This window comes from Mesocricetus auratus, unplaced genomic scaffold, assembly GCF_017639785.1.
Source record: "Mesocricetus auratus isolate SY011 unplaced genomic scaffold, BCM_Maur_2.0 Super-Scaffold_100004, whole genome shotgun sequence".
NCBI classification, from domain to species: domain Eukaryota; kingdom Metazoa; phylum Chordata; class Mammalia; order Rodentia; family Cricetidae; genus Mesocricetus; species Mesocricetus auratus.
The window spans coordinates 87230548-87257128 of NW_024429189.1; the positions used below are offsets into that span (position 1 = coordinate 87230548).

General features: G+C 43.3%; 1 protein-coding gene across 7 annotated transcripts in view; it reads left to right on the forward strand.

Annotated features, from left to right (window-relative positions):
* The first annotated feature begins 4229 nt into the window (after positions 1-4229).
* The window catches only part of Stard9 (StAR related lipid transfer domain containing 9), a 77521-nt gene continuing 55169 nt past the window's right edge, over positions 4230-26581 (forward strand). For 4 of the 7 annotated variants that reach the window (XM_040746116.1, XM_040746119.1, XM_040746115.1 and 1 more), the window contains exons 1-3: positions 4233-4392; positions 8717-8786; positions 11052-11168. In XM_040746116.1, the coding sequence (XP_040602050.1) occupies positions 4346-4392; positions 8717-8786; positions 11052-11168 (234 nt within the window). In that variant the 5' untranslated portion in view covers positions 4233-4345. Of the gene's footprint in view, positions 4393-8716; positions 8787-11051; positions 11169-26581 lie in introns of all 7 variants that reach the window. The other 3 variants (XM_040746120.1, XM_040746114.1, XM_040746117.1) reach the window with 3 other exon arrangements.

The window sequence follows — 26581 nt, forward strand, 5'->3', positions numbered from 1 at the left end:
GGGAGAAACCATAATACAGTTGATATTGTAATGCCTTCACATATTGTGAGATTTTTCTGAGATGCTTGTAAAACATGAATTCACATAGAAGATGCTGGAGAGATGCTTCAGAGGTTTAAGAGCACTGGCTGCTCTTCCAGAAGATGCAGGTTTGAATCCCAGCACCCTTATGCTGGTTCACAACTATCTGAAACTCCAGCTCCTGGGGAATCCATCAACCTGCTGACAAGGTTTATAGATCTGCCAGACACACATCTGTAATTCTAGTGTTAGAGAGGCAGAAAGGATTCTTGGGACTTGCTGGCCAGCCTATCTAGCCAAATTGGTCAGCCTCAGATACAGTGAGAGGTTCTATTTCAAAAAAGACAGTAAAGAGTGAGGGAGATACCCAGTATCTACCTCTGGTCTCCATGTGCTCCTGAACACACATATGCACAAACTTGAATGTGCACACAAATCAAAAACAGGCTCAGTCTCAAGTAAATGTGGATGAATAATTTGCAGTGCTGAGGAGCAAACCCAGGGCCTATAGTTGAGATGCCAAGACAGAAGGATCACAAGTATAAGTCCCAGGCCAGCCTGAGCTACACAGCAAGATGCTGTCTCTAAAAAACAACAAACTTTGGAGTTTGTTCTTCTTACCTTAATGTAATTTTTCTTTTCTTTTTTTTTTTTTTTTTTTTTGGTTTTTTAAGACAGGCTTTCTCTGTAGCTTTGGAGGCTGTCCTGGAACTAGCTCTTGTAGACCAGGCTGGTCTCAAACTCACAGAGATTTCCCTGCCTCTGCCTCTTGAGTGCTGGGACTAAAGGTGTGCACCACCATAGCCCGGCACTGTTATGTATTTTTTTAATGAAGCAAAATTATTCAGAGAAGGGTGCGAAGAGGGCTAGAAACCTGGACTCTGAATTGTAGGGCAGAAAGCTATCTGCCCTAAAGGCAGGGATAAGGAAATTTAGGACAGGTGGAGACAAAAGAAAGTGAAAGAGAAATGAATCCTCTTCTCCTCTTTGGAAGCCTGACACGCTTCTGATTCCCCAGCTTGTGTGTCATTTCTTTCTCTGGTAAATAAGCATATTATATTCCATATTGCATTGACCTCCCATCTCACTGAATATTTGATTCCATTAAGGAATCAATATACTTGGTTGTTACAATGGTATTATATGTCAAAAAATACACACTAAAATAATTATGAAGTGGGCTTTTTTGTTTTTGTCTTGGGGGTTTTGTTGTCTTGTTTTGTGTCTTTGAGATAAGATCTCATCTAGCCCAGGCTGGCCTGGAGTTTGCTGATCCTTACTAACCCTGGGATAACGTGTGTGTACCGATTCTCCTGATTTCTGCCATCCTGGGATTTGAGCCTAACTAGGGCTCTGTGAATACTAGGCATACACTTGACCAACTGTGCTACATCCCCAGCCTTGAGTACAATAATTTTAAATATAATGCTGCAATTATATCATGCTTTATAGCCTGAAGATAGAAATATAAATCCAGCAGCAGTTTTCATTGCAAATCAGCATGAATAGAGATTCTATCCAGGAGACTGGGGTTGCAAGTGAGTCTAAATTGTAAGCCAGCTCTCTAGTAAATTGCTTTATTGGTACTTTAAAATGGACAAGAAAAAGGAACCTACATGACTCATCACCCTGGTTCTGCCACTGGAATACTAAAGTAACCACCTGACCTCTCTGGGTTTCTACATGCCTCACTTCTCAGACTAGCCAGAATAATCCTTTAAAGCTATAAATCATGGGCTCAGCCAATCAGGGGCTACCAAACCTGCCGACCTGAATTTGGTACCCCACATGAATGGCAGGTTGTTCTTGCTAATCAGAGGATGACATAGGCAATGTCTATCCCTCCTCCTAAGGTCCCAATTATAAACAGCATGGACTCACCAAAGTTCACTCTGAGGCACCAACGAGTGTATTGGGATTCCTTATGAAAGAGATGGGTTACTTAACAGGAGTGTGGGTGCTCTTCTCCCCCAAAAAGCAGACTTCACCAGCAGGGATGATGGCTTTCCTGTAGCTGCATAGATGTAGGGCACCCCACTTTCCCCCTCCCCCTCCCATGTGCTCTAGCTTCTCCCCAAGGGTTTGTGCAATTAGGACAGAATTGCATACAGTAGATGGTATAGAGTGACTGAATACCCAGGTGTCAGTCCCATGAACTTCCCTACCTTCCATAAGGGGATGTAAACAACAAGCCCAGCTGATAGTGGTTGTTTGATATAAAAGTCAATTATGACATCCCTGATCTCCACTCACAATCTGTGGCGCGCGCACACACACACGCACACACACCAATTTGAAAATTAAATAATTTTACTCTTTTCTACCAAACTTTCCTATGGTTTCCCAAATTCACTGAATAAAATCCAGAGACCACGATGGCTCATGTTGATTCTGCCCCTCCATCTACCCCACTTAGGTGCCTGCTTACATGAGGCCTTACATTGACCTGCTCCCTGTGTCTGCCCTTTCACAACTTAGCTTTTAGTTTCCTGTTTTGATACCAGGTCTTGCTATTCAGTCCATGCTAATATGGGACTCAATGATCCCACCTCAGCTGAAGCAGAGCCCTGACCATAGACCCCTCGGCCCACCATGGCTTACTGATCCTGTTTTCTTTGCAGCTTTCATGGTTTTCTAAGTTTTTATTAAGGCCTCTCTTGATTGCATTTCAATTTCATCATGCGTTCCTACTCACTTCCTATCTCCTTTTCTATCCGTTACTTTTTACCCTTTAGCTAATTTGCCGTATGTTTAAATTGTTTTACCCATTCCCAGCTCTATGAGGTCAGAGATTTTGCCAGGCTGATATGTTTTTATTGCATAGAACAACACCTGCCTTAATAGAGGCTTACTTAAGAAATGCTAGGAAATACAGTCTCTGAATGGCTGCCCAGCCTTGCTTTCCTCAAATATATTAGAATGTCAGCATTATCAGTGACTGCTTGCTCAAAGAGTCTGTATAAAATAGTAACTTCTCCAGGTACATACTCCATTTTATTCCCTTTTATTTTTCCTTGTACTCAGTGTCTTTCACCATGTTATACATTTAGGTATTTATTTCCTTTTCCAGTTCCCGTGAAGGAAAAGGCTTTGCTTTATTGTGTTTTTATTTTGTCTTGTCTGTAAATCTTTAAACTCTAAATTTACTGTTAATAATTTAACAATGGCTAACCCTGCACCCATCCCTCTCTGATCATGATGTAGGAAGAGTTAGGAGTCTTCAGGGGACACATTTGTCACCATCAGAAACAGACGCTAGTTTCTGTTTTTGTTGTGTGATATCGGAGCTTCCTACATAGCTGTCTTGGAACTCCCCATTGCTATAACTCAATGTTTGTTCATCAGCACCACCGGGCAGGAAGGGGTTTTGGTCCCTTCACCTTCGAGCTGGGCTTGAGGCTTTACAGATGTGAACGGTTCTGATCAGACAGCATTTACTCTGTATTATAAACACTGCTAGGGTGGCAGAGAAGTTCCAGGGAAAAGAAGAAAAACGAAACGAAAAAACCCTCCTCGTTAAGCACTCCTTGGAACTGCAAAATCATTTATTTTGCCCATTTCATTGTTTTGAGACAGGATTTCACGCTGCACTCCAAAATGACCTCAAATGACCAAGTACTGCCCAGGTTGACCTTGAACTCACAATAATATTACTGCTTCAGCCTCCACAAAAGGCTCCACCTCATTTTTGCTCCTAAAATTTAGCAGCTGTTTTGACATCTCAGACCAACAGGGTAAAAAACAATATTTAGCAATTTACTTCCCGAACTTTGAAATAATAACCAAAAACTTTGTCACCAAATCTTAAAACAAAGGAGGTGTTACAGCACGCGCGGGGCGTCTGAGGAGGTGAGAGGGGCAGAGCGAGACTTGGTGGTCCGGCCCACCTGTCTCAGAATTGGCGGGAGGCTGGGCGGGCCGGGTCCCAGTCGGGCGGTGGCTCGTACTTGGGCGGGGCTATCCGGGGAGGTGAGAGGGTGGAGCGAGGCGAGAAAGCCAACCCCACTTGTCTCAGGATTGGCCACCACTGGGAGAGCTCCGCCCCTGTTGGGCGGTGGCTCGCACTTGGGCGGGAGCGTTCGGGGAGGTGCGAGGGAGAGAGGCGGAGCGGCCCTGCGTTCTCCCGCCCACTCTAGTCAGGATTGGCCGAGGTTCGGCGGGCCCCGCCCCCTCGGGCGAGGCTGGGGCTGCCACCAGGAGGCGCGTGGGGGCGGGCGGGGCAGTCTGTGGTTGTTGCTGTGCCTGTGACTGGGTCTTTTCGCTGGACGCCGTCCAGGGATGCTTCCGCTGGACCGCTGTGCGGGTCTTGGGCTGTGGCAGAGGCATGGCGAATGTGCGGGTGGCCGTGAGGGTCCGGCCTCTCAGCAAGCGGTGAGTCTGGCAGGAGGGGCCGCCTGAGGCGTCAAGTGAATTGAGAGGAGCCCGAGGTCCCAGGCTTCTCCTCGGTGGATTGGGGAGGAGAAAAATCAGACTCAAAGTGCCCGAGGGCTCAGGGTCCAGAAGCCATGAAGGCACGGCGCGACAGGGCTTCAAATTGAACTTTCGCTTCGCGTCCTAGGAGATAGCGGTTCCTGAATGGCTTCAGGGGTCACTGCCCTGTGTGCACGTCCCTGGCATCTTGCCAACAAGAGTTTCTAAAGACCCTGGCTCAGGTCTTGGGGCACTTAGTAGGGCCCTTCTCATGCATCATGACATGGGAAGGTACAAAAGGAGGGGCAGTCTCCACACCTCTTGGTGTCACGGGAGTGACCAAGTGAGGAGTGGAGGGTGTGTGCTCATATATACACATGGAATTCCTCTGTGGGGACTTAGGAAAAAGAGCGGTCAGGGTATCGGAGGGAAATTGAGGCCCAGAGAGACTGGTTTCAATCTGTGCCCGACAGCTGATGTGATTTAGGAACAGAATGTGACGTGGGGGAAGGGGAAGTTATTTCTCGGTGCTAGTTCTTTGTGCATGAGCCTGCTTCTACACCTCTTAACCCTTGAGGCGTCCAGTGTGGAGCTCCTCTTCCACTCGGGCAGTCAGAGAAGGCTCTGCACAAGAGTTGATGTCTGAACTGTTCTGAATGATCTTTGAATTTTCTGACAGGTGGGGGCAAGTGCAGAGCTCTGTAAAGTAACAACAGGAAGAGAACGTGAATTTAGGCTGTTTGGGTATAGATGGAAACCTTGGCCATGCTTGGATAGAAGCAAGTGTGTGAAAGTGATAAAATTGACAGAGCGTGGTTCTAGGCCAGATGACATGTGTTGGAATTTTTGTAGGAAAGAAATCTTAAATGTCCAGTACACAAGATGGTAAATGGAGACAGGCCAAGAAAGGCATTGTCCCCTATGATGGAAATAATACTATGGGGGCTAAGTTTGTCCATGTAGAGGCCATTAGCTTAAAAAAAATTGGACAGAATGAGAACTGTGTGATAGGAGGAACACATAAAAAGAATGAACCATGCCAGTGGTGGTGGCACACGCCTTTAATCCCATGCTCAGCAGTCAGAGGCAGGCAGATCTCTGAGTTCCAGGCTAGCCTGGTCCACAGAGTGAGTTCCAGGACAACCAGGGCTGTTAGTTTTTAAACATCTCACTTTGCATAACTTCATGTGGTGACTCAGGGTTGGAGGCTTCCTGGGAGTAGCTACTATCCAGGAGGAGGTAGCTGCTGGTAGATCTCATCCTTTCCAAATTAACTTTTAGGGTTCTTGGGATAGTAACATTGACCACTCTTAACTTTTTAGTTCCTTAGAAACCAGGAATTTCAAAGAGCATGGATTAGATTAAGAAAACGATGTTGAAACTTCTTTGTTAGTTGCAGTTGTTACAGAGAATAACATATCTCATCCAACAAAAATGAAAAAACAACCAGGAAACGTATTTACTTTTATCTCCAGTGAAGAGGCTTGAAAGTAAGTGGTAGATTGTCAAGTCTCCTGATCTCCAGGTGTGAGCTGATTTTTAGCAGGCTGCAGATTCACAGTCACTGATTGGGAGCGGCGTGGGGGGTAGTTATGTAAAAACCTCAGTGTGATCTCAGCTAAGACATTCAGACAAGACCATTCTTCCATTCCCACAGAATTCTGTAGAAATGGTGGTGGTCATCACTATTCATTGACACTGTTTTGCATGTGGAGAATTGCTGATTATGTAGTCTGTTCCAACATTCAGATAAGTCATAAGCACTGATACTGTACTTGTGAGGGAACCGTTAAAGTCATCTAGCCCAAGCTTACATTATTTTTTTCCAAACAAGAACATGGCCTTGCTTAAGTGATAAAAGCAGGATTTGATCCAGTATACCACACCTCCGCCTCCTGAGTGCTGTGATTAAAGGCCTGCACCACCACCTGGCTCCTGTCAATTTTTTTTTTTTTTTTTGGTTTTTCGAGACAGGGTTTCTCTGTGGCTTTGGAGGCTGTCCTGGAACTAGCTCTTGTAGACCAGGCTGGCCTCGAACTCACAGAGATCCGCCTGCCTCTGCCTCCCAAGTGCTGGGATTAAAGGCGTGCACCACCAACACCCGGCTCCTGTCAATCTTTTTATGAAACATTTTATTAGCATGTGTTAGTTGTACAAAACAATAGGCTTCTTTATGACATTTTCACATATGTATATAATGAACATTGATCATATCACCTGTTACCAGCTTGTGTTTAATCAAGTGTTAGTTCATTTTTAGTGATTTTATTCTTCTGGCCTCTTTGGTGTCTGTTTCTTACTTTTTTGAATTTTAAAAAGGAATAAGTACAAATGTATAGCCTCATGGCTATATTTCCCTCTAGGACAGTGATTTTTCAAATTACAGTACACATAAAATCCACCCAGGAAACTGTACTCCTCTAAACATTTAAATTAACTCAGCCTTCATGTATTCCTCTTAATTCTGATATAGGCAGCCTGTAGACTTCTGTTCAAAATCTTTGACTCAAAAGAATGGATTGGGCTGATGGGCTCCAGCAGCTAGTGGCAGTGGCGACTGCTTTGCCTTGCTTAGGGCTTTTCCTTAGTAGGTAGTAGTGGCTTCTTTTTGTTGTTGCTTTAGTTTTTTGTTTGTTTTCCAAGACAGGGTCTCTCTGTGTAGCCCTGGCGGTCCTGGAACTCTCTCTGTAGACCAGGCTGGCCTCGAACTCACAGAGATCTGCCTGCCTCTGCCTCCTAAGTGCTGGGATTAAAGGTGAGCGCCACCACTGCCCAGCTGAAGCCAGCTTCTTAACTGAGATTGAAGCCCTTTCTGCCCTCTTAAAATTTAATGCCAACCTTTCTGTAGGTGAGCAGAGGAAGGTGGGACAATTTTACCTTCTTGTGGACTGATGATCCTGGAATATTAGAGACATCTCTGGACTTGGGGTGTGGCTGAGTGGTTAGACACTTCCTGGATGTATGAGACACTGGGTTTGATCCCTTTCACCACGAAAGAATACCTCTCTCATGTACTGTTTTCTGTAAAGTGCACAAGAAAATACAGTAAGGCCTTAAGGGGAAAGAAACAACACAAACTTAAATTTAAGTAAAAAAAATGCCACTTAACTAGTATTTTTTTGGGGGGGTTGGTTTTTGTTTTGTTTTTCAAGATAGGGTTTATCTGTATTGCCTGACTATCCTGGAACTAGTTCTGTAGACCAGGCTGCCTTTCAATTCACAGAGATCTGCCTGCTTCTGCCTTCCAAGTGCTGTGATTAAAACTAGAGAGAAATTTTTTACCTAGGGCTTTATTCCAGATACAGCAAGTGCCTTCAGTTAATGAGTCATCTTGCCCTAGCTGGGGGGTTTTGTTATAAAAAAGGTGGGCTTCAGATGTATGGATCACCCGAAAAAGCCTATTAAATATGCCTATTAAAATGAATGTTGTTTAGTACCCAGCACTGCAAGAAAGAAGTTGGAAGTGAATGTAAACGTTGGGTAGTTGCTAGCAGTGTTAGCATGTAAGGACAATATAGGAAGATTTTTAAGTACCTTGTCTTTCACCCTGACTTCAGATATAGAGCATGCCCAATGTTTCAGCAGAGAGGACTCCAGTACTCTTTAGTAGTACTTTGTTTAATGGTCCAGAGACAGTGAAAAATGGTTTTGTGTGCTGGGCCAAAGGTATTTTCCAAGTCTGATTTTTAAGGCATAGTTAAGAATCAGACAGATCTGGATTTAAATTCCAGTTCTGCTGGTCCTAGATGGGTGGGCTTGGACAAGTCATGTAATTTTTCTAGGCTTTACTTTAAAGTTCTGTCAAAATAAAGATATGCTATGAAGCCATATCAGGAGAGTAGGGTGGATGAATAGATTACAGTATCCCTACCTGATATAGTACTTTATATATAGAAGATCACCAAAATAAGTGGTGGTGATGGTTAGTGATTCCAGAATCAAAGTGTATGATCAGGAAAGTATACCCTCAAGGGAGTCCTTATGTGCTTTTAGCTGTTTATAGAGACAGGCATTCACTTACTGGAACAGGGACAGAAGAAAACTAATTTCTTTTTCTTTCTTCATTTTATTTTATTTTATAGTGTGTGTGTGTGTTTTAAGTGGGTGCCAGATGTGGTGGCACATGCCTGTAATTCTAGCATTTGGGCAGAAGAGATAAGAGGAGCAGAAGCTCAAAGCCATTTTTGACTAGAGGGTGAATTTGAGGCAGCCTGGGCTACCTGAGACTGTCTCAGAAAACAATACAAAGTGTTTATTCTCATTTGAATTCTGTCTTATTTCTTAGGGAGATCAAAGAAGGGGGAAGAATTATTGTGGAAGTTGATGACAAAGTGACAAAAATCAGGAATGTAAAGGTAAGCCTACAATTGTTTTTGTTTTCTAGATAAGAATCTTTATATTTAAAAAGGGTCTCAGGGGGTGAATATTTTTAATATATTAGTGAGCAGTAGATGTAAGAGGATTGTGGGAAAAGCCTAGGCCAATCGTAAAGTAAATAAACAAGAAAAGAATTATGCTTAGCGTCCAGAAAATGTGGCTTTGGAGTCCCATGCTGTTAAATAGAATAGTGCAGCTGTTTTGGAAACTGATAGTAGCTGCTTTGAAACTAAACCCAGGGTATCTAATATGGGCTGTGATTAGCTTAACTCAAGGGCAATTTGTATGTCTATGCAACTCACCTGGCCACCAGTTAAACTCCATCATGAGCCCCTCAACTGACAGTACTTTATCCAGGGAGTTATTAGGGATTTTAGTATTTGCCTGGTAATGCAGGGTTTGTTTCGGATATACTGTGGTCCAGATGTCAGGCATCAGTCTTTAGACCCCGAAGGGAGTTAGTTGTCACTAGCCTGAATCTTGTGGCAGATTTTTTCCCCCTACAACCCTACTTAACTTTGGAGCACAGTTGGACAGACACAGGGAACTTCCTTCCCTCCTCTCCACCCCACCCTCCAGAGTCAACTTCCTCCATTCTTCCTGACTAGGAAGATGAACAGGTTCTTCTTTTGTGGACCTTGAGCAGTGGAAAGAATCCAGGGAGGTGATCATATGACAGATGCTGTCATTAGCTTGTGGTGTAAAGCCAGCATTCCCAAGAATTGAGGAAGCTGAGGCAGAGTGAAGGTTACCTAGATCCCAGGCCTCAGTATGCCCTTCCCTTGTTAGTTCTGTGATGTGATTTGTTTCCTCTTGTGATTAGTGCTTGTTAAAAGAGAAAGAGTCCTGGTTCAACAAGAGCTCCTGGGGAACAAAGGACCATTCCTTCCCTACCTTCTCTTGTTTATCTCTCATGCTAATCACCTCACCTGTTTTGTGTAAGATCTCACACTTTGAGTCTAGAGAATAAAGTTTGTCCAAGAGAAAAATTTCAAAAGCAAACTTTTAAAAATATGCTTATTATTTTATATGTATGGGTGTTGTGCTTACATGTATGTCTATGCACCACATATGTACCTGGTGCTCTAGGAGGCTGGAATTGGGCATCAGATCCCCCAGGCCTGGAGTTGCAGGTGGTTATGAGCCACTGTCTGGTGCTGGGAATCAAGCCCAGATCCTCTGGACAGATAGTCATTGCTCTTAACCTCTGAACCACCTCTCTCAAGCCCCCAAGAACAAAATTTCATTTGCCCTCTACACATCTCCCTAGCTGTTGACTCCCATAAGATCAGTTATCCACCAACAAGCTCTTACTCATTATGACATTCAGGTTCTTCTGTAGATTTTGAGTGGTGAATGTCAGAGTTGCCTTTCCCTTTTCAAACTTTATTCTTGTCTAAAATGTGTTTGGGGGGTATATTTTCTTAGTGCTACAGCCTCCTCTGTAAGCTGTGCTTTCCCTTCTGTAGGCTGGCAGAGGACAGTGGAGCAACCAGCACGCAAACTGTGCATGCCTACAGACTGCGGTGATTTTGTAGTATCCTGGCCATCTTACAGCCATGAACTAAGAATTCAGGATGTGCACCAGGTGTCCATTCTTGAGGTTCTTTTCTCTGGAGAGGATGAAGGAGATCTTTTCAAGAGATGTTTTCTCATAGGGAGATCATTATCACCCAAATGCCACTGTTTAAATATTTAGACTAGGCATTTCTGTGAAGAATGTTGGCCATTCTCTCCAGTACCCAGAGCTCAGCGCAGTTCCAAGTTTTAGCCCTACCCTCATCTGCCTTCAGCCACTGGATTATGCCTGGTTGTTCCATTTAATACTGTTTCCAAGTTGCTGAGGGCAGATTCCTCAAGGATCTTAGTGAAGGCTCCAAGTTGATGAAATAGGCTGGACTCAGGGACTGTACTATTCATGCTGTCAGTATTCTGTGCAGAAATACTTAGGGAAGAAATGAGTGCTGAAGATGTTCATTAAAAGAGGCTTTCTCTCCTGAGCTGTCCTATGGCTCAGGTGTGTGTATGCAGACACATGCTCCTGTAATAGGCATATTTAGTTCCTGGGTCTTTATTTGTTCCTAGTGAGATGGAGACAGAGGTTACCACTCTTCTTTTGTGGCTGTCATAAATATTATAGTGTTAGTCCAGGTCTCTGTAATTATCAGAAAGCATAATCAAGAGCCACTGTCCAGATTCCAATGACATGACAGGGAACACACTGGTGCTGTGTTTAATTTCAGGTGAGCAGTCGACCAGAGAGCTTTGGAGATAGCCGGGAAAAGGTTGTAGCATTTGGCTTTGATTACTGCTATTGGTCAGTCAACCCGGAGGACCCTCAATACGCATCTCAGGAAGTGGTAATGTCATTTTTCCCTCCATTCTTCTGTTTACAAATTTTTCTGTAAATTTGCTTTTCAAGGTCATTATGGCAGTTGCAAACTGGAAGTACTCTAACTGGTACTTTAAACTTTGAGAAAATCTCAATGAAAACTTGTTTTCAAGAGGAAAACACTCTAATACATTGTGGAATGTTTAAAGTTATTTTCATAGCATTGTCTCCTCAGTTTTTCTAACTGGATACTTAGGTAAATTAGCAGGGAATCTGGGTGATGGCTGTTTTTTTATGGCATATTGGTTAGAAACTAATAATGTTTTCATCTGAGAAATGATAGTTAGTGGTATCAGTTTTTCTTTTAAATGTTGCCAAGAGGTGGAAGGAGGCTACGTGGTGAAAGCGTGGGAGCTTTCCATTTGAGCCTCAGTGTGGTTCTGGTGTGGGTTAGTGCAGATGGTCTTCTGCTATTGTAATAGGTCTGTGTCTTAGGGTTTTCATTGCTGTGAAGAGACACCATGACTATAGCAACTCTTATAAAAACATTTAATTGAGGCAGCTCGCTTACAGTGTCAGAGGTTCAGTCCATTAGCATCAGGATGGGGGAGCATGGCAGCATGCAGGAAGATAGATTTGATGCTGAAGCTGGAAGTCCTACATCTTGACTCAGGCAACAGGAAGTCACTGAGTGAAGCTTGAAAAAAAAGACCCCAAAGCTTGCCCCTAGTGACACACTTCCTCCACAAGACCACACCTCTTATAATGCCTCTCCCTTTGGGAGGCATTTTCTCTCAAACCACCACAGTCAGTAAGGCTCACCCCAAACATGGTCTTGAGTTATGTACAGCAGAAGGATTGAGGAGTCCTAAAGGCTCATCTCTTCTTAGGATCTTACATGTGTACCTGTGCTCCTATACAGAATGTGAATGGGATAGGCAGCTAGTCTGCCAGTCTGCAAGAGTATAGAAGGTGAATACCAAAGATCTGCTCACTAAGGGTTAAGAGCACCAAGGCTTTGCTGGCTGAATGTGTCCTGGTCATCTTTCCTATGCCTTGTAGTTTTGTTTAGCGCTCTCTCTCTTTTTTTTTTTTTTTTTTGTTTGTTTGTTTTTTTCAAGACAGGGTTTCTCTGTATTGTTTTGGAGGCTGTCCTGGAACTCACTCTGTAGACCAGGTTGGTCTCGAACTCACAGAGATCCGCCTGCCTCTGCCTCCCGAGTGCTGGGACTAAAGGCGTGCACCACCACTGCCTGGCTAATTTACCATTCTTAAGGCAGATCTTTGTTGATGATTAAAATTGTATTTATACCTTTTTAAAAATATTTGGATTTTTAGCTAAAACTTGTCTTCAAAATTGATTGATCTGTTTTTCCTGGTGTGAATCTACACTAATGCTAACCTGTTTCAGCTCTGAAATTAGACCCAGATTTGAATTAAGGCACAATTAATAGTTTGCTGTCTTATTTGGACAAGCTACTTAACCTCTCTGTCCTGTTTTTGTTAGGTGTGTGTGTGTGTGTGTGTGTGTTTTGTAGTAGTGCATATCATATTAAAGTACTTACGTAATTGCTCATGCAGTAGGTAGATGAGTGAGTTTTTGTGCGCTGTGACTCAGATGCTGACACGATGAACAAACAGTACATGAGAAGGAAGTGCACTCTTTTTCTCTACCCCGTCATTGAAGCTGGGTATTCCTCTTGGGGCCAACACACTCCACTTGGAAAACTCAGCTAACTTCCTCCTGGTGATGAACAACTGTTGGGGCAGGAGTTCTCTGCTCATACACATTGTATTTGCCCTATTGTATGCTTGTAAAATTTTCCACGAGAAACTTTAGCTCGGTTTTCCCCACCAAGACGTCATTGGCTGTTTGCAACAAGCCAGCCTGAGTCAACAAAAAGCATGTTCAGGAACAAAAGGCTGCCCTGCCCTTTGCAAAGCAATTGCTTCTACTCTCTTGGGAATCTGCATTTTAAAATAGTTTATTTGGCTAAAACACATTACACAAACATTTGTAACTTGTCCAGATTAAAAATTGTGTGGGTGAGGAGATTTTTCTCTCTACAACCACTGATTCTAAAACTAAAATTATGGTAGTAAAATGATTGTGTTTGGTGGTGTTTTTCTTTTTTTTTTTTTCATAATACACTGAATACCAAACCCTACACAACACAGAGTGTGTCACTGTAAGCCTTTTAAGAGGAGGGAGTGGAAAGGAAACAGCAGGGAAGGGAGAAGGAGTAGACTGAGGGGAGAGGGAGAGGAAAAGAAATAATAGCTCTTCACCACTTTACTGAGAGAATGTTAGAAACCTGGAGAGGCTAGGGAGGGGAACCACATGTTCTCCAGAACGTGATTGTATTCGAGGGACACGGTAAAGAAACCACCAAAATGGCTGCTCCTTGATTAGGGGGAGGTTTTTATTGTGGATAAGAGAACATCTAGAGGCATCTGGAAGAATCCAGAGCAGAAAGAAAAGGAAACTGACTCAAGGTGGCCAGGTCTATTTTCACGAGAGGGGGCCAACTGAGGGAGGCAGAGAGCTTGGGGGATGATGGGCTGATATCTGGAACAGCCTGGGGGCCAGCATAGTGCAGGAGGAATTGGAGAGAAGGGCCAGGAGTACTTGTGAATAGGGACTGAAGGAGCCTAGAGGCCCGCACGGGTTTTGATCTGCAACTATGGGCATATGTTAATGGAGAGCCTATGTCTCTTCTGCTAGAGGTAAGGGGAATAACTCCTTTTGGTGACTGAAACTGAACAGGAATTGTTTCACAAGTTCCTGAGGAATGCTGGCTTTATTCAGCCATCAGAAATTCTTCTATAGTCCAGTTTATGCTAAGCCAGGACTGTCATTTCTGGACATAGGCACTGTCTGAGACTTAGCAGTGATTAAAGGATTGGACTGCAGGAACCAAAATGACAGCTGCCATTTGTGCAGTGCACCTCATGTACATTTGGATGTGACTGCTTAATGACAGACTGCTGAGTCAACTATGCAAAGATTGGTGATAATGCCAAGTACAGAACATGGTGAGTTTACAATCTATGGAACATGAAAAATAGCTGGTCTTCATTTCCATTAGAATAAGATAGATTACAATAACTTTACAGGGAATTGTGTATTACTAAGATGTAAAGAATAACTAACAGAACTTTTTTTTTTTTTTTGGTTTTACGAGACAGGGTTTCTCAATATTGTTTTGGAGGCTTTCGGTCCAGCCCAGCCTCGAACTCACAGAGATCCACCTGCCTCTGCCTCCCGAGTGCTGGGACTAAAGGCGTGCGCCACCACTGCCCGGCCTAACGGAACATTTTAAAATTCTGATATGTGGTAGCTAAGTAGAGTTTCAGAGAATTGAGTTGGGTACTGGTGCCATTGTGCATACCATTAATGCCAGGAATCTCTGGATTACTTGGGCAACACAGAGACCTGTCTCAAAAAAAAGTATTAATTAAAAGGCCAGTGTACTAATACTGGAAAGAGACTAGACACTATTCAAGGTACTTTGTGTGTGTGTGCTCTAGTGAATGTGCCCAAGGTTGACTTTTGATCTTCCATTTTTTTCACATTTATGTTGTTTTTTACTATTTTTAAAATTTTATTTATTGCTGAGTGTTAGTGATACACGCCTTTAGTCCCAGCACTTGTGAGGCAGAGGCAGGCGGATCTCTGTGAATTCGAGGCCAGTCTGGTCTACAGAGTGAGTTCCAGGACAGCTTCCAAACCAATACAGAGAAACTCTGTCTTGAAAAAAATTGTTTATTATCATGTGTATGTGTGTATAAATATAGAGGTCAGAGGATAACTTTATGGAATCCAGTCTTTCCTTCCACCTTAAAATGGGTTCCAGGGATTGAACTCAGCTCGTCAGTCTTCAAGGCAAGCACTTTAACCTTTTGAGCCATCTGACTGGCTCCCTACCTTTCATTCTTTTGAGATAGTCTCTCCCTGAACCTGAAGCTCATTAACTTGGATAGGCTGTCTAGCCAGTAAACTTCAGGGATCTGCTTGTCTCCTTGGAAGGGTGTGGGGGAGGGAAGGGCCGTTGTAGAAGGGCGTTACAGGCACATGTTGCCTGCTGGGTCCTGGAGATCTGAACTCAGGTCTGCCTGCTTGCATGGCAGACACTTTACTGACTGAGCCATCTCCCCAGCCCAAAACATTTTATATTTTGCTTTTCTATATATTTTGAGACAGGATCTCATGTATCCCTTGACTTCAGTCTGCATGCCTTTGTGGTTGATCTGAATGGGAGTCTATGGAATGGAGAAAGTTTAGACAGGGGTACAGAAAAGCTAGAGTTGCAGGGCTATGCATTCTGATATAATTGTAGCAGCAGCAGCCTGAAATCTTATTGAGTTTGTTTTATCCACCTGAATTGAGGTAGTGGTTTATTTTATACAACTGAAAAAGGAGGCAGGTTTAGCCAAACTTAGTAGGAGATATCTATAGGCAAGCAATTTCAGACTACAAGCTGTGATGAATAGTTTATGTGTACACTAGTTTTAGCTGAAGGTCAGTCATTTTTAACATCCTTACTAGGACCAGATGAAGGCTTTGCCATTCCCATGGGTCTGAGACATTGGGGTCCTTGACATGGTTTTGCTTGTCAAAATACACGTTCACTCGGGACTTTACCACCACCCCAGAGGCCCTGAACCTGCTATGTAACTGAGATGACCCTGAATTTTTGATCCTCCTGCTTCTACCTCTGGAGTGACAGGATTACAGGTCTGCACCATCAAGCCTGCTGTTATAGAGAGATGGGGAAATCACACCCAGGGCTTCATGCATGCCAGGCAAGCACTCTACCAACTCTCTCTCTGTGTCTTTCTGTCTCTCTGTCTCTCTGTCTCTGTCTCTGTCTCTCTCTGTCTCTCTCTCTCTCTCTTTCTCTCTCTCTCTGTCTCTTTCTCCCTCTCCCTGTCTCTTTCTCCCTCTCCCTTTTTTTGTTTGCAACTCCAAAATTGTCCTTAAGTTGCCTGGAAATGTCTGCTGTTTATTGTGTCGGTAGGCAGGCACCATGAACTGCAACACAGATCTTAGCATGGCTGGTAGTATGCTGTTAGACTATCTAGTAATATTGAGGGATATTGTGCACTTGTTACTGGTTCTCTAATGGTGCCAGGGTTTGATTAGAAACTGCTGTCTGGGAGTCCCATCTATTACAAAATGAAGATGAGATCTGTCATCTGCTACTTCAAGAAAGTAAGGAGGAGGATGTGGAGAGAAGTCTGGCCTTCACTTCTTTTACTTCTTTGGAGTCTCCTGAACTTGGAGAGTGAATGAAGGCTTTGGGAAAAGAGTAAAGAAAGTGGGAAAGTGATAGAAAAGGAAAAGGTACTTTGGAGGCACAACAGGAGCAGGAAACACAAAGAAGAAACTAAAATGGAGTGGAATGGAGAGCTCACTCAGTGGCAGACACTGTTAGAATTACATTACTTTCCAGGGTTGTTGTAGCTCCACTTTAGGGGTAGCAATAGGCTCTGAGACATTGAGCAATAGAATCAACAATCAAATCCCCAACTAGTGACAGCAGAATCCAGGTTTATGTATACATCATCTATCACAGTTTTGTTCCTGTATCTCTAGTGCCATATATCTTAAAGGATCACTTAATGCCTAGTAAATTAATCATTCAATTAATAATTTGATGGATGACAAGTAAAATAAAACTGCCTTTTTAAAAAGATGATTTTATTTCTATTTTTAATTATGTGTTTGTGTGTGAGCATATGTTCATATGAAGGCAAGTGTCTGTAGAGGCCTGAAGAGGCTGTCCAATCCCCTGGAGCTGAGGTTACAAGTGGTTTTAAGCAGCATGATGTAGATGCTGGGAACCGAACTTGGGTCACTTGCAAGAGTAGTAAGCACTAGGGCTGGAGAGATGGTTCAGTAGTTAAGAGCACTTGTTGCTCCATTCAGAGGACCCAGGTAAATTCATAGTACCCCCATCTGTAATTCCAATTCCAGGGGATGCAGTGACCTCTTCTGGCATCCGAAAGTACTGTGCATAGACATGCATGCAGGCAAAACACCCACACACATAAAAATAATAAAATGTAAAATTTTGAATAAGCCAGGTGTTGGTGGCACACGCCTTTAATCCCAGAACTCTGGAGGAAGAGGCAGGCGGATCTCTGTGAGTTTGAGACCAGCCTGGTCTACAGGCTCCAAAACAATACAGAGAAACCCTGTCTCGAAAAACCAAAAAAAAAAAAAAAGAATATTTTTTTTGAATAAAAAAGCAAGCACTCTTACCTAATCAGTCCCTGGATTCTGACTTATTTTTTTGCATTCAGAATTGATCCTAGTACTTTTCTTATGTGTCAGGCACACGATTCTGCATAGAACTACATTTCCAGTCTCACCTCCTTGAATCTTGCTGCACATTATGAGACATTATCCCAGTTGCTTTGGTTATAGAAACATAGATGTCAGAGTTTCTTGGAATCCCCTTTTCCTGGCTCATGCATGTGCCGGGGAGCTCAGCCACATGTGGGTGTCAGAGCGTTTTCTCATGAATATTTGCAGAGCTATGTACATTCCATCTCTAGTTTTGTTTCTTTCCATTCAAGATGGAGGCAGAAATGGAAGGGAGAGAAGTTTATAAGAAAAAGCCTTTTTGTGTAGCAATTGGATGAGGCTTTGCAAGCCTGAGAGGGGGAAGGGAGATAAGCATGAGCATTTCATTGCAATTTGTTCCTTCTGCCAGCAGCACAATAAGCTGGGTTTGGAAGGAAGGAATAAGGTCATTCTTTTGGCTTTGTCTATCTAACTTGTTTTCCCCCTTTCTTTAAACTTAACTGCAACTCTTAAAGATTAGCCTTTAGATTCATAGAAACATCCAAAAAACAAGAGTTCCCTGATACTAGAGATTGCCTTTGGTGTCAAATACCTATATAAAAACAGGCAGGGAGACTGGAGAATTCTTTTAAAATGCAAAAAATAGTTTGCAGTTTGTTTGTTTGTTTTTCCCTGAGCGAGTCAAGGGTAATAGGAATTCCTGGTGCTACCTGGAGCCCTGGAGATCTAGGCTGAAAAGAGGTTATCTTTGAGGGAGGAATACTTGATAGACAGATTTTGAGACCATTCCCCTTGAGGTCTCACTTGATCTACAGTGCTGAGAATTGGTCTTAGGCTCCCATCCCAAGAACACTTGGGCTTGTTCTGAGGTTTAAAGGGATTGCCATTTGATTAAAGAAGAAACTCTCAATGATGGTGATGACTGCTTTGAGTCTTTGTGGAAAAGTGATTTGGAAAATCATCCAAATAAGAGTATCAGCTGTGATTACTTGCACAGGAGCTGGATTGCACTGAGCCTGCCAGCATTGTGTTGTGGAGGGGATCATGGGGTCCCACCCTTACTTGAGGATTTATAAGCAGCTAACAGTGGTAGGGAAGGCAGAGACATTGTCTTCAGTGGTATAGCCACCAATAAAGTGCATGTTCCAGTAAACCCTTGAAAAATACACAAAAAGAGAAAGGCATATGAAAGTGGAAGGGGAGCTAGTTAGGAAAAAGGAGTGGAAGGGAGTTAGTGTGAGGGGAAGAAGACAAGAGATCAACAGGGTGAATAATTGAAATATGTTATGTACCAACATGAAAATTTCATAATGAAACCTGTTATATATAGTTAATATGTGCTAATAAAAACATTTTTAAAATCTGATTCACAATATGATTGCTGTGTTTGTGATGAGATAGAACCTGAGTCTGTAGATTCTTTTCCAAAAATGAGAGACTTTCTTGCCTAAGACTTGAAAGTAAAACTCACACATACACACACAGACACACACACAGACACACACAGACACACACACACACACAAACACACACACACACACACACACACACACACACACACACACACACACACACACACAAATTTAACCTCAGCTCCTTGGATTTCCAAAAAGATCAGTGACTTCACAGAGTATCATGTGACTCACCAATTTAACTTGGGAGTTTTCCAGTTTCATTCTGTCCTTTTTCAACCAGGAGCCTGTGGGCCATGTGGGGCCAATGATAGCTGTGAATGCAGCCCAATGCAAACTTGTCAATGTAACTAAAATACTTTGAGTTGCTTACATATTTCTTAGAAGTAGTGGATTATTCCTTTGTCACTCATTTCATTGTTCAGCTCTTATTTCTGAAGTTTGGCATTTTGGCACAAGACAGGTGCTTTCTAGGATACTCACTGAGTTAATGTAGGATAAGATTACAGCTTCCATGTAGCTGTGAGAGTCAATGATTCTGAGTAGATGGAATTTGACAAAAATAGAAATCCTTAATTGCTCTCTATTTTTCTTCTCATGTTAAACTGATCCAACTTGTTGTGGTAATGTTGTGGAGATGATGTGAAACACAGATGTGGCATGATCTCAAACCAGTATGGTTTTCCTTCTGTTCACATTGGAGATTTTGAGGAAATCTTCCTTCTCTTCAAGCATCTGGAAACATTCCATGGAATCTATCGATTTGGTTTCAGGGTTTGGAAAAGTCAGATAATTTTGGAAATGTTTTCATAACCAACTTGCTTCCACAGGGAGAAAATAGAGCTTTTTGGGTTTTTGAGACAGGGTTTCTCTGTGGCTTTGGAGGCTGTCCTGGAACCAGCTCTTGTAGACCAGGCTGGTCTCGGAACTCACAGAGATCCGCCTGCCTCTGCCTCCCGAGTGCTGGGATTAAAGGTGTGTGCCATCACCACCCAGTGAGAAAATAGTACTTTTGTTTTGTAGAGACAGGGTTCCATGTGGCTCACACTGGCCTCAAACTTGCTATGGGAACAAGGCTGGTGTTGAATCAATCCTCCAGCCCCTGCCTTCCAAGTGCTAAGATTATAGGCTTGTGCCATCATGCCTGGATTCTTAAGATGGTGTTGTTTTGAGATAGTCTCTTGCTGTGTAGACCAGGCTGGCCTCAAACTTGTTCCTGCCTCTGCCATCCTCATGCTAGTTTTCAGTATGTACCCCCCCCCAACTTGGCTGAACTATTGCCTTTTGAGGGCAATAGTTAGAACAGGGTATTTGAGTTCTGTTATATCTTTTGTTCTTCATGCCAGCAATGCCTCTATTTATAGATGGGACAGTTTGTCCTGGATCACACTACTAAAGGGTGAAACCTAGATTTAAACCTAGGCCTACTGCCTCCAGAGTCTTGATTTTTATACTAAATTCTACTAATTGCTGTATGAACTTGTTCCCTGTGTCCTGACTTTGTGCTACTCTCAGATATTTGAAGTGTGATATGAATTATCTGACAATTAAAATGTACTGAATTGTTAAGAGTCTTACAGTAGTGTAGAAAAGGGCCAGAGGTCATAAGTGAAGGACATGTGATTTTTCAGGCCTTCTTAGTGACTCCTCTCTTTCTAATAAATGGAGAGCACCACCTGATTTTAGTTCTGTAACCAGAGCAAGTGTTTGTCTATAGATGCAATCATAACTTTATCCTAAGTTACCTGAATAATTTAGCAGGCTTGAGTAGTCTGTGAAATACAGGCAATAACTTATACTTTATAACAGCAATTGAGAATGTTCCTTATTCCTTTTTGACCCAGGTGCTAGGTGTTGAAGTGCAGCTGGGATGCTCCCACAGGCAGCAGGGATTGTGCAGCAACCCTGTACTCATTGTGCTGCTTTCTTTTAGTTTTGAGACTGGGTCTGAGTGTGACCAAGGTTAGTCTGGAACTCGTTGTGTAACCCTGATAAACCTTCAACTTGCTGTCCTCCTGCCTGCACTAGCTTATCATGCTCCTTGTCTTCTCAGTGTAACCCAGCATTCCTGGCACTCCTTTTCTAAGTAGGTTCTCTTTCATCTGTGCTACCCTAAGGTGTCCAGGTTCAAATCAGAGCAAGTTCTCCAGAATGAATCCAGGAGACTTTTAAATATGATGCTTTTGTTTTTGTTAGAGGACAGAGTACTCCTATGTGCCCCAGGCTGGCCTGGAATTGAGATCTTCCCGTCTCAGCCTCCCTTTGGCCAGAAATATTTGTAAAGCCAGAGTTGGTTTTGTGTAGTTGGACTTGAAGTCTGAGGGCTGAAGCAGAAGTGGCTTGAGGCCAGTGTGGTTTGAGGTCTTGTGACTAACATGCAGCCTGTTCCTTCTGCAAAGGCTGTGTACTTACTGCCCGTGGAACATCTGAGGCAGATGCTTCAGATATCACAAAATTAATCTTTTAAACCAAACCTAAAAGTGAGATGAACTTCAGCTGGCCTTGCTAAAATATGAAACCATTTCACTTGTGCCTCCAGTGCTAACAATGGCCTCGAGAGACCCTTCAGACTAAACAAGATTAAAAACAGGAAATGTGCCTCTAGCAGCACAATTGGTGGAAAGCTCATAGGCACAATCATCTAGGTTGGTTTTCCTTACCCAGTGCATGTATGTATGTGATCTGCAGGTATATATGGAGGTTCACTGTCACTTGTGATCTCCAGTGTCCTCCTCAGTCATTCTGCCTTTGTGCTAAGGCAATCTCTCTTACTGAACCTAGATTCAACTTTTTGCCTAGTCTAGCTGAGGATTCCCAATCTTCACCTTCTATGTGCTAGGATAACAGGTGGGCTACCACACCCACCTAGCCTTTTTGTTCTGAGAACCCAAACTCTAGTTTTCATATTTGCCTTGTGTAGTGAGTACTACTGAGCCATATCTCCATGTTTCCTTCTATACAAGTATGTGCAGCTCAAACAATGTGAAGCAGCTTGGTTCTACTTTTCTTCCCAGTATAACCCAGCTGGACTACACCATAAAAAACAATACTGAGGAGCTCATATGAGCACACTGAAAACAGTGCAGTGTGCAAGACACTGACCTGGTGATGTGCTTCTGAATGAAGATTAAACATGTGGAAAGTAGTTCAGGCAGGATCTAAAGGAAAACTATAGAACAGCCATATGTAATTTACTCTGCACATTTTTTGTGAGCATACTGGATTCAGTTCATAGTTATGCATTCATTTATGTGCACTCTGTTGTATGTGTATGCCATGTCGGGACCTCAGCCTTAAATGAGTATCCTGTGTAGTACTTCAGGGCCTTGCCTAGGGTTTTCTTGTAATAATGAATTCTGGGATCCAACTCCCAGTACTGCTGTTCTTTTACAAGCTTTCCTCTTGAGAGCAGTGGGTGGAGGGAATTTTGCATTTGAGAAAGGGGAAGGAAGGGACAAAGAGTCTAAAGGCTAGGAAGTCAGTGCTTGCTTGTTTTTGTTTTTCCTTTCTTCCCAGCTGTGATGTTATTGTGACTAAATACTGTGTTGAGGAAGGTTTTGGAAGCATCAAGTATTCCCAGATTCCCAGAGGCCCAGATTCCCTCTGTAGTCCTGGCCTTGCTTACAACTCTCATTTGGCTCAACTGATATATTATGAACATGTTTCTTCAGACTGTGTGGTCAAAAGGAGCATTATCGCCTGGTGTGGTGTAACTCCATTTAAAGTATATACATGTGCACATGCGCACACACACATTAATTTAGTATTTTAAGATAAACTCATGAAATAATGTGATTCTCTGCTAGATGGTGGTGACAGTACACGCCTTTAATCCCAACACTCAGGAGCCAGGGGCAGGGGTGGGGAGGGTAGGGTGGGGTTTCTATGAGTTTGAGGCCAGCCTGGTCTACAGGGTAAGTTCTAGGGCAGCCAAGGGTACAAAGAGAACCCTGTCTCAGAAAACTGAAGAAATAAATGTGATTCTCTATGGCTTTTTCAGACATCCTTAGCATTACTTATATATCTCTCTTTTCTCCCTCTCCCTCTGTTATCACATTCTTTTGATATTGTCTGGGAGGGGTTGGAGAGATGGCTCAGTCAGTGGACAAGAGCACCGTCTGCTCTTCCAGAGGACCTGGGTTCAATTCTCAGCACCCATGTGGCAGCTCACACCTGTGTATAACTCCAGTTCCAGGATTTCTGGCACCCTCACACAGACATACATGCAGACAAAACACCAGTAAAAATATAAGTAAATTTCTAAAAATATTGTCTTGGTTGTTGAGGTGCATGTTAAAATCTGAGAAACGGTGTTTTATAAATTTTCTATTCATAGGGAAGTAGAAATGTGTTGTATTTACAGGTTAAAGGAATTTTTCTAAGTTATAAAACAACTATTCTTTCTTCATAGTCTAATTTAAAATACTTTCAGCCAGGTATGGTTGTATATACCTTTAACTCCAGCACTCAGAAGGTAGAGGCAGAGGCAGAGGTAGGCAGATCTAGGTGAGTTGGAGGCCAGCCTGGTCTACATAGAGAGTTCCAGGACTACTTAGAAAGATCCTGTCTCAAAAAAAATACCTTTACATATGCTGTCATATCCAAATGTAGTTGGTTATCAAAAAGTGGTTGTGACAGTTAACCATTACTTTCTCGCTTTGTACTGAGGATCAAACAAAGGGATCCAAGCATGGCAATCAGAAGCTGTACCGCTGAGCTATATATCTCTAATCCTTTACATTATAGGAGGGCTGGTAGACACAACCTTTCTTTTATTTAAGACTATCTCTTTAAATTATAGAGCTGAAGGGGAGTGAGATGGTGCAGTGGGTAAAGGTACTTGCTACCACTCTTGATGACCTGAGTTCAGTCCCCAGGACCCCATGGTACAATGGGAGAATGAACTCCTGCAACCAGCTCTGACCTCCACAGGTACACTGTGATGTGAATGCACACACGCCTACAGGAAGGAAGGATGAATAAGTAGACAGACAGACAAGTTGCAGAGCTGAGGCTGTCATTTGGAGTCATCTATGTCCAAATCCTGGGCTTGTTTCTACAGTGACACAGCCTTAGGAATCAGGGGGGTTGTCATTGAACGCCCTGATTCCATTCTGATGGAATTCTCAATTCTTCTGGAGAGGATTTGGAGAAAGTGGAACACTCCTCCACTGCTGGAGGAAGTGCCAACTCATACAGCCACTTTCAAAATCAGTATGGAGATTCCTCAGGAAAATGGGAATCAGTCAGCCGGGTGTTGGTGGTGCATGTCTTTAATCCCAGCACTCGGGAGGCAGAGGCAGGCGGATCTCTGTGAGTTCAAGACCAGCCTGGTCCACAGAGTGAGTTCCAGGACAGCCTCCAAAGCCGCAGAGAAACCAAAAAAAGAAAAAAAAAAAGAAAAAAGAAAATGGGAATCAGTCTACCATAAGACCCAGCAATTCCACTCTTAGGCATATACCCAAAAGATGCACATTCATACAAGAACGTCTGTTCCACTATGTTCATAGCAACATTATTTGTAATAGCTAGAACATGGAAGCAACTTAGATGCCCCTCAACTGAAGAGTGGATAGAGAAAATGTGGTACATTTACACAATGGAGTACTACTCAGTGGGGAGGAAAAATGGAATCTTGAAATTTGCAGGCAAATGGATGGCACTAGAAGAAACCATCTTGAGTGAGGTAACCCAGTCACAAAAAGACAAATATGGTATGTACCCACTCATATATAGATTTTAGACATGGAGCAGGGGATTACCAGCCTACAATGCCACTGCCGGAGAGTCTGGAAATCAGGGAGGAACCTAAGAGAGATAGGCATGGTATCCCAGAGAAGGGGAATGAGGCAAGATCTCCTGAGCAGATTGGGAACATGGTGGGGGGAAGCCGGGAAAAAGAGAGGGGGAGAAGAGGAGGGGAGAGGACGACATGGGGGAGCAGGAAGGTTGAGTTGGGAGAAGAATAGAGGAGAGCAAGATGAAAGATACCATAATAGAGGAAGGCACTATAGGTTTGAGGAGAGATCTGGCACTAATGAGATTTGCAGCGATCTACAAGGATGACACCAACTGACAAACTCAGCAATATTGGAGAAACTACCTTAAATGTCCCTCCCTGATAATCAGATTGATGACTACCTTATATGCCATCCTAGAACCTTCATCCAGTGATTGATAGAAGCAGAGGCAGACACCCACAGCTAAACACTGAACTGAACTCCTGGAACCCAGTGACAGAGAGAGAGGAGTGATGAGCAAAGGGGTCAATACTGGGCTGATGAAACCCATAGAAACAGCTGACCTGAACAAGGGGGATCTCATGGACCCCAAACTAATGACTGACAGGCCAGCATGGGACTGATCCAGACCCCCTGAATGTGGGTGTCAGTGAGGAGGCCTCGGCAATCTGTGGGGCCTTAGGTACTAGATCAGTATTTATCCCTGGCATACGAATGGACTTTGGGTGTCCATCCCACAATGAGGGATGCTCTCTCAGCCTGTACTCTTGGGGGAGGGCCTAGGCCCTGCCCTGAATGAAATGGCAGACTCTGGAGATCCCCCATGGAGGGCCTCACCTTCCCTGGGGAATGGAGTGGGGATTGAGGAGGAGCTGGGGAGGGCGGGGGGGGGGGAGGGTGGCAAGAGGGGAGGGAGATGAGATTGAAATGGGAAGCAAGCTTGTTTCTAATTTAAATAAGAGAGAGAGAGAGAGAGAGAGAGAGAGAGAGAGAGAGAGAGAGAGAGAGAGAGAGAGAGAGATCATGGGAAGGTTTTCTTTTGAGCAGAGCTCAAGTCTTTCAATACACCCTGGGTTTTTTTGGTCTTTGCCTGGATGATGGAAGTATTAAAAAGCAAACAGAAACAAACTGCTCACTGCCAAGAGCAGAAGTGTGCCTTCTAGAATACAGAACAATGTAGCCTTAGATCCTGTGTTTACCTGGTTGCCCCCTCTTTCCTGTGTAACATCAGTCTCTGAGCAGTCTATGTGATAACCATCTTGCAGCTAGAGAAACCAGAGCTTACAAAATGCAAGTAAATTGCCTAGGATCACCCAACTTTGAAGTACAAGACAAGATGCACACTACAATTTGGAACCATACCAGATGATTCACATACTTGAAAGGGAAGTTGGAAAGGCAGCAGGAATCACAGGTGGTGTCACGCAGAATAGGCTGGCATGAGCACCATAGTTGACTCTTCTGCCTGTGCTTGGTGCTCCTGGAGGATTTGTCAGCTGCTGCTCTGCTTTTGCATCTTTCTTTAGAAAGTCAAATGGGATTGTCTACCTGGCTGGCAGCCTCGTTTCATGTATTATTGTTCCAGCTGCCAGCAAGTGAAGAGGGTTCTGCCTCCCACCATGATCAATATCAGTGGTCCAAAGTGTTCAGATGCTGCCTAGCAGAGTTCAGCTGAAATTTCAGAAAATCTAGAAACTTAAAGTCCAGTTTCTGCAAGAGGATTACTGGGGGTTTCTAAATTAGTCAAAAAACCTGACCACAAATTAAGTGATTGTCCAGCAGAACTTGCCATCTATCAGGGGCAGTCAGAGGGGGTGACCATCAGAAACAACTTTCTCTAACCTCTGAGCTAAACTGGTCCTGTGCAGTCTTCAGACCTTGAGCTTACCTTCTCTATAACCACACTGTTAGCCATAATGAGCATTTTTCTGTGTTCCAGGATGAGTGTGTTTTGCCTTCTTATCTTTGTCCTGCT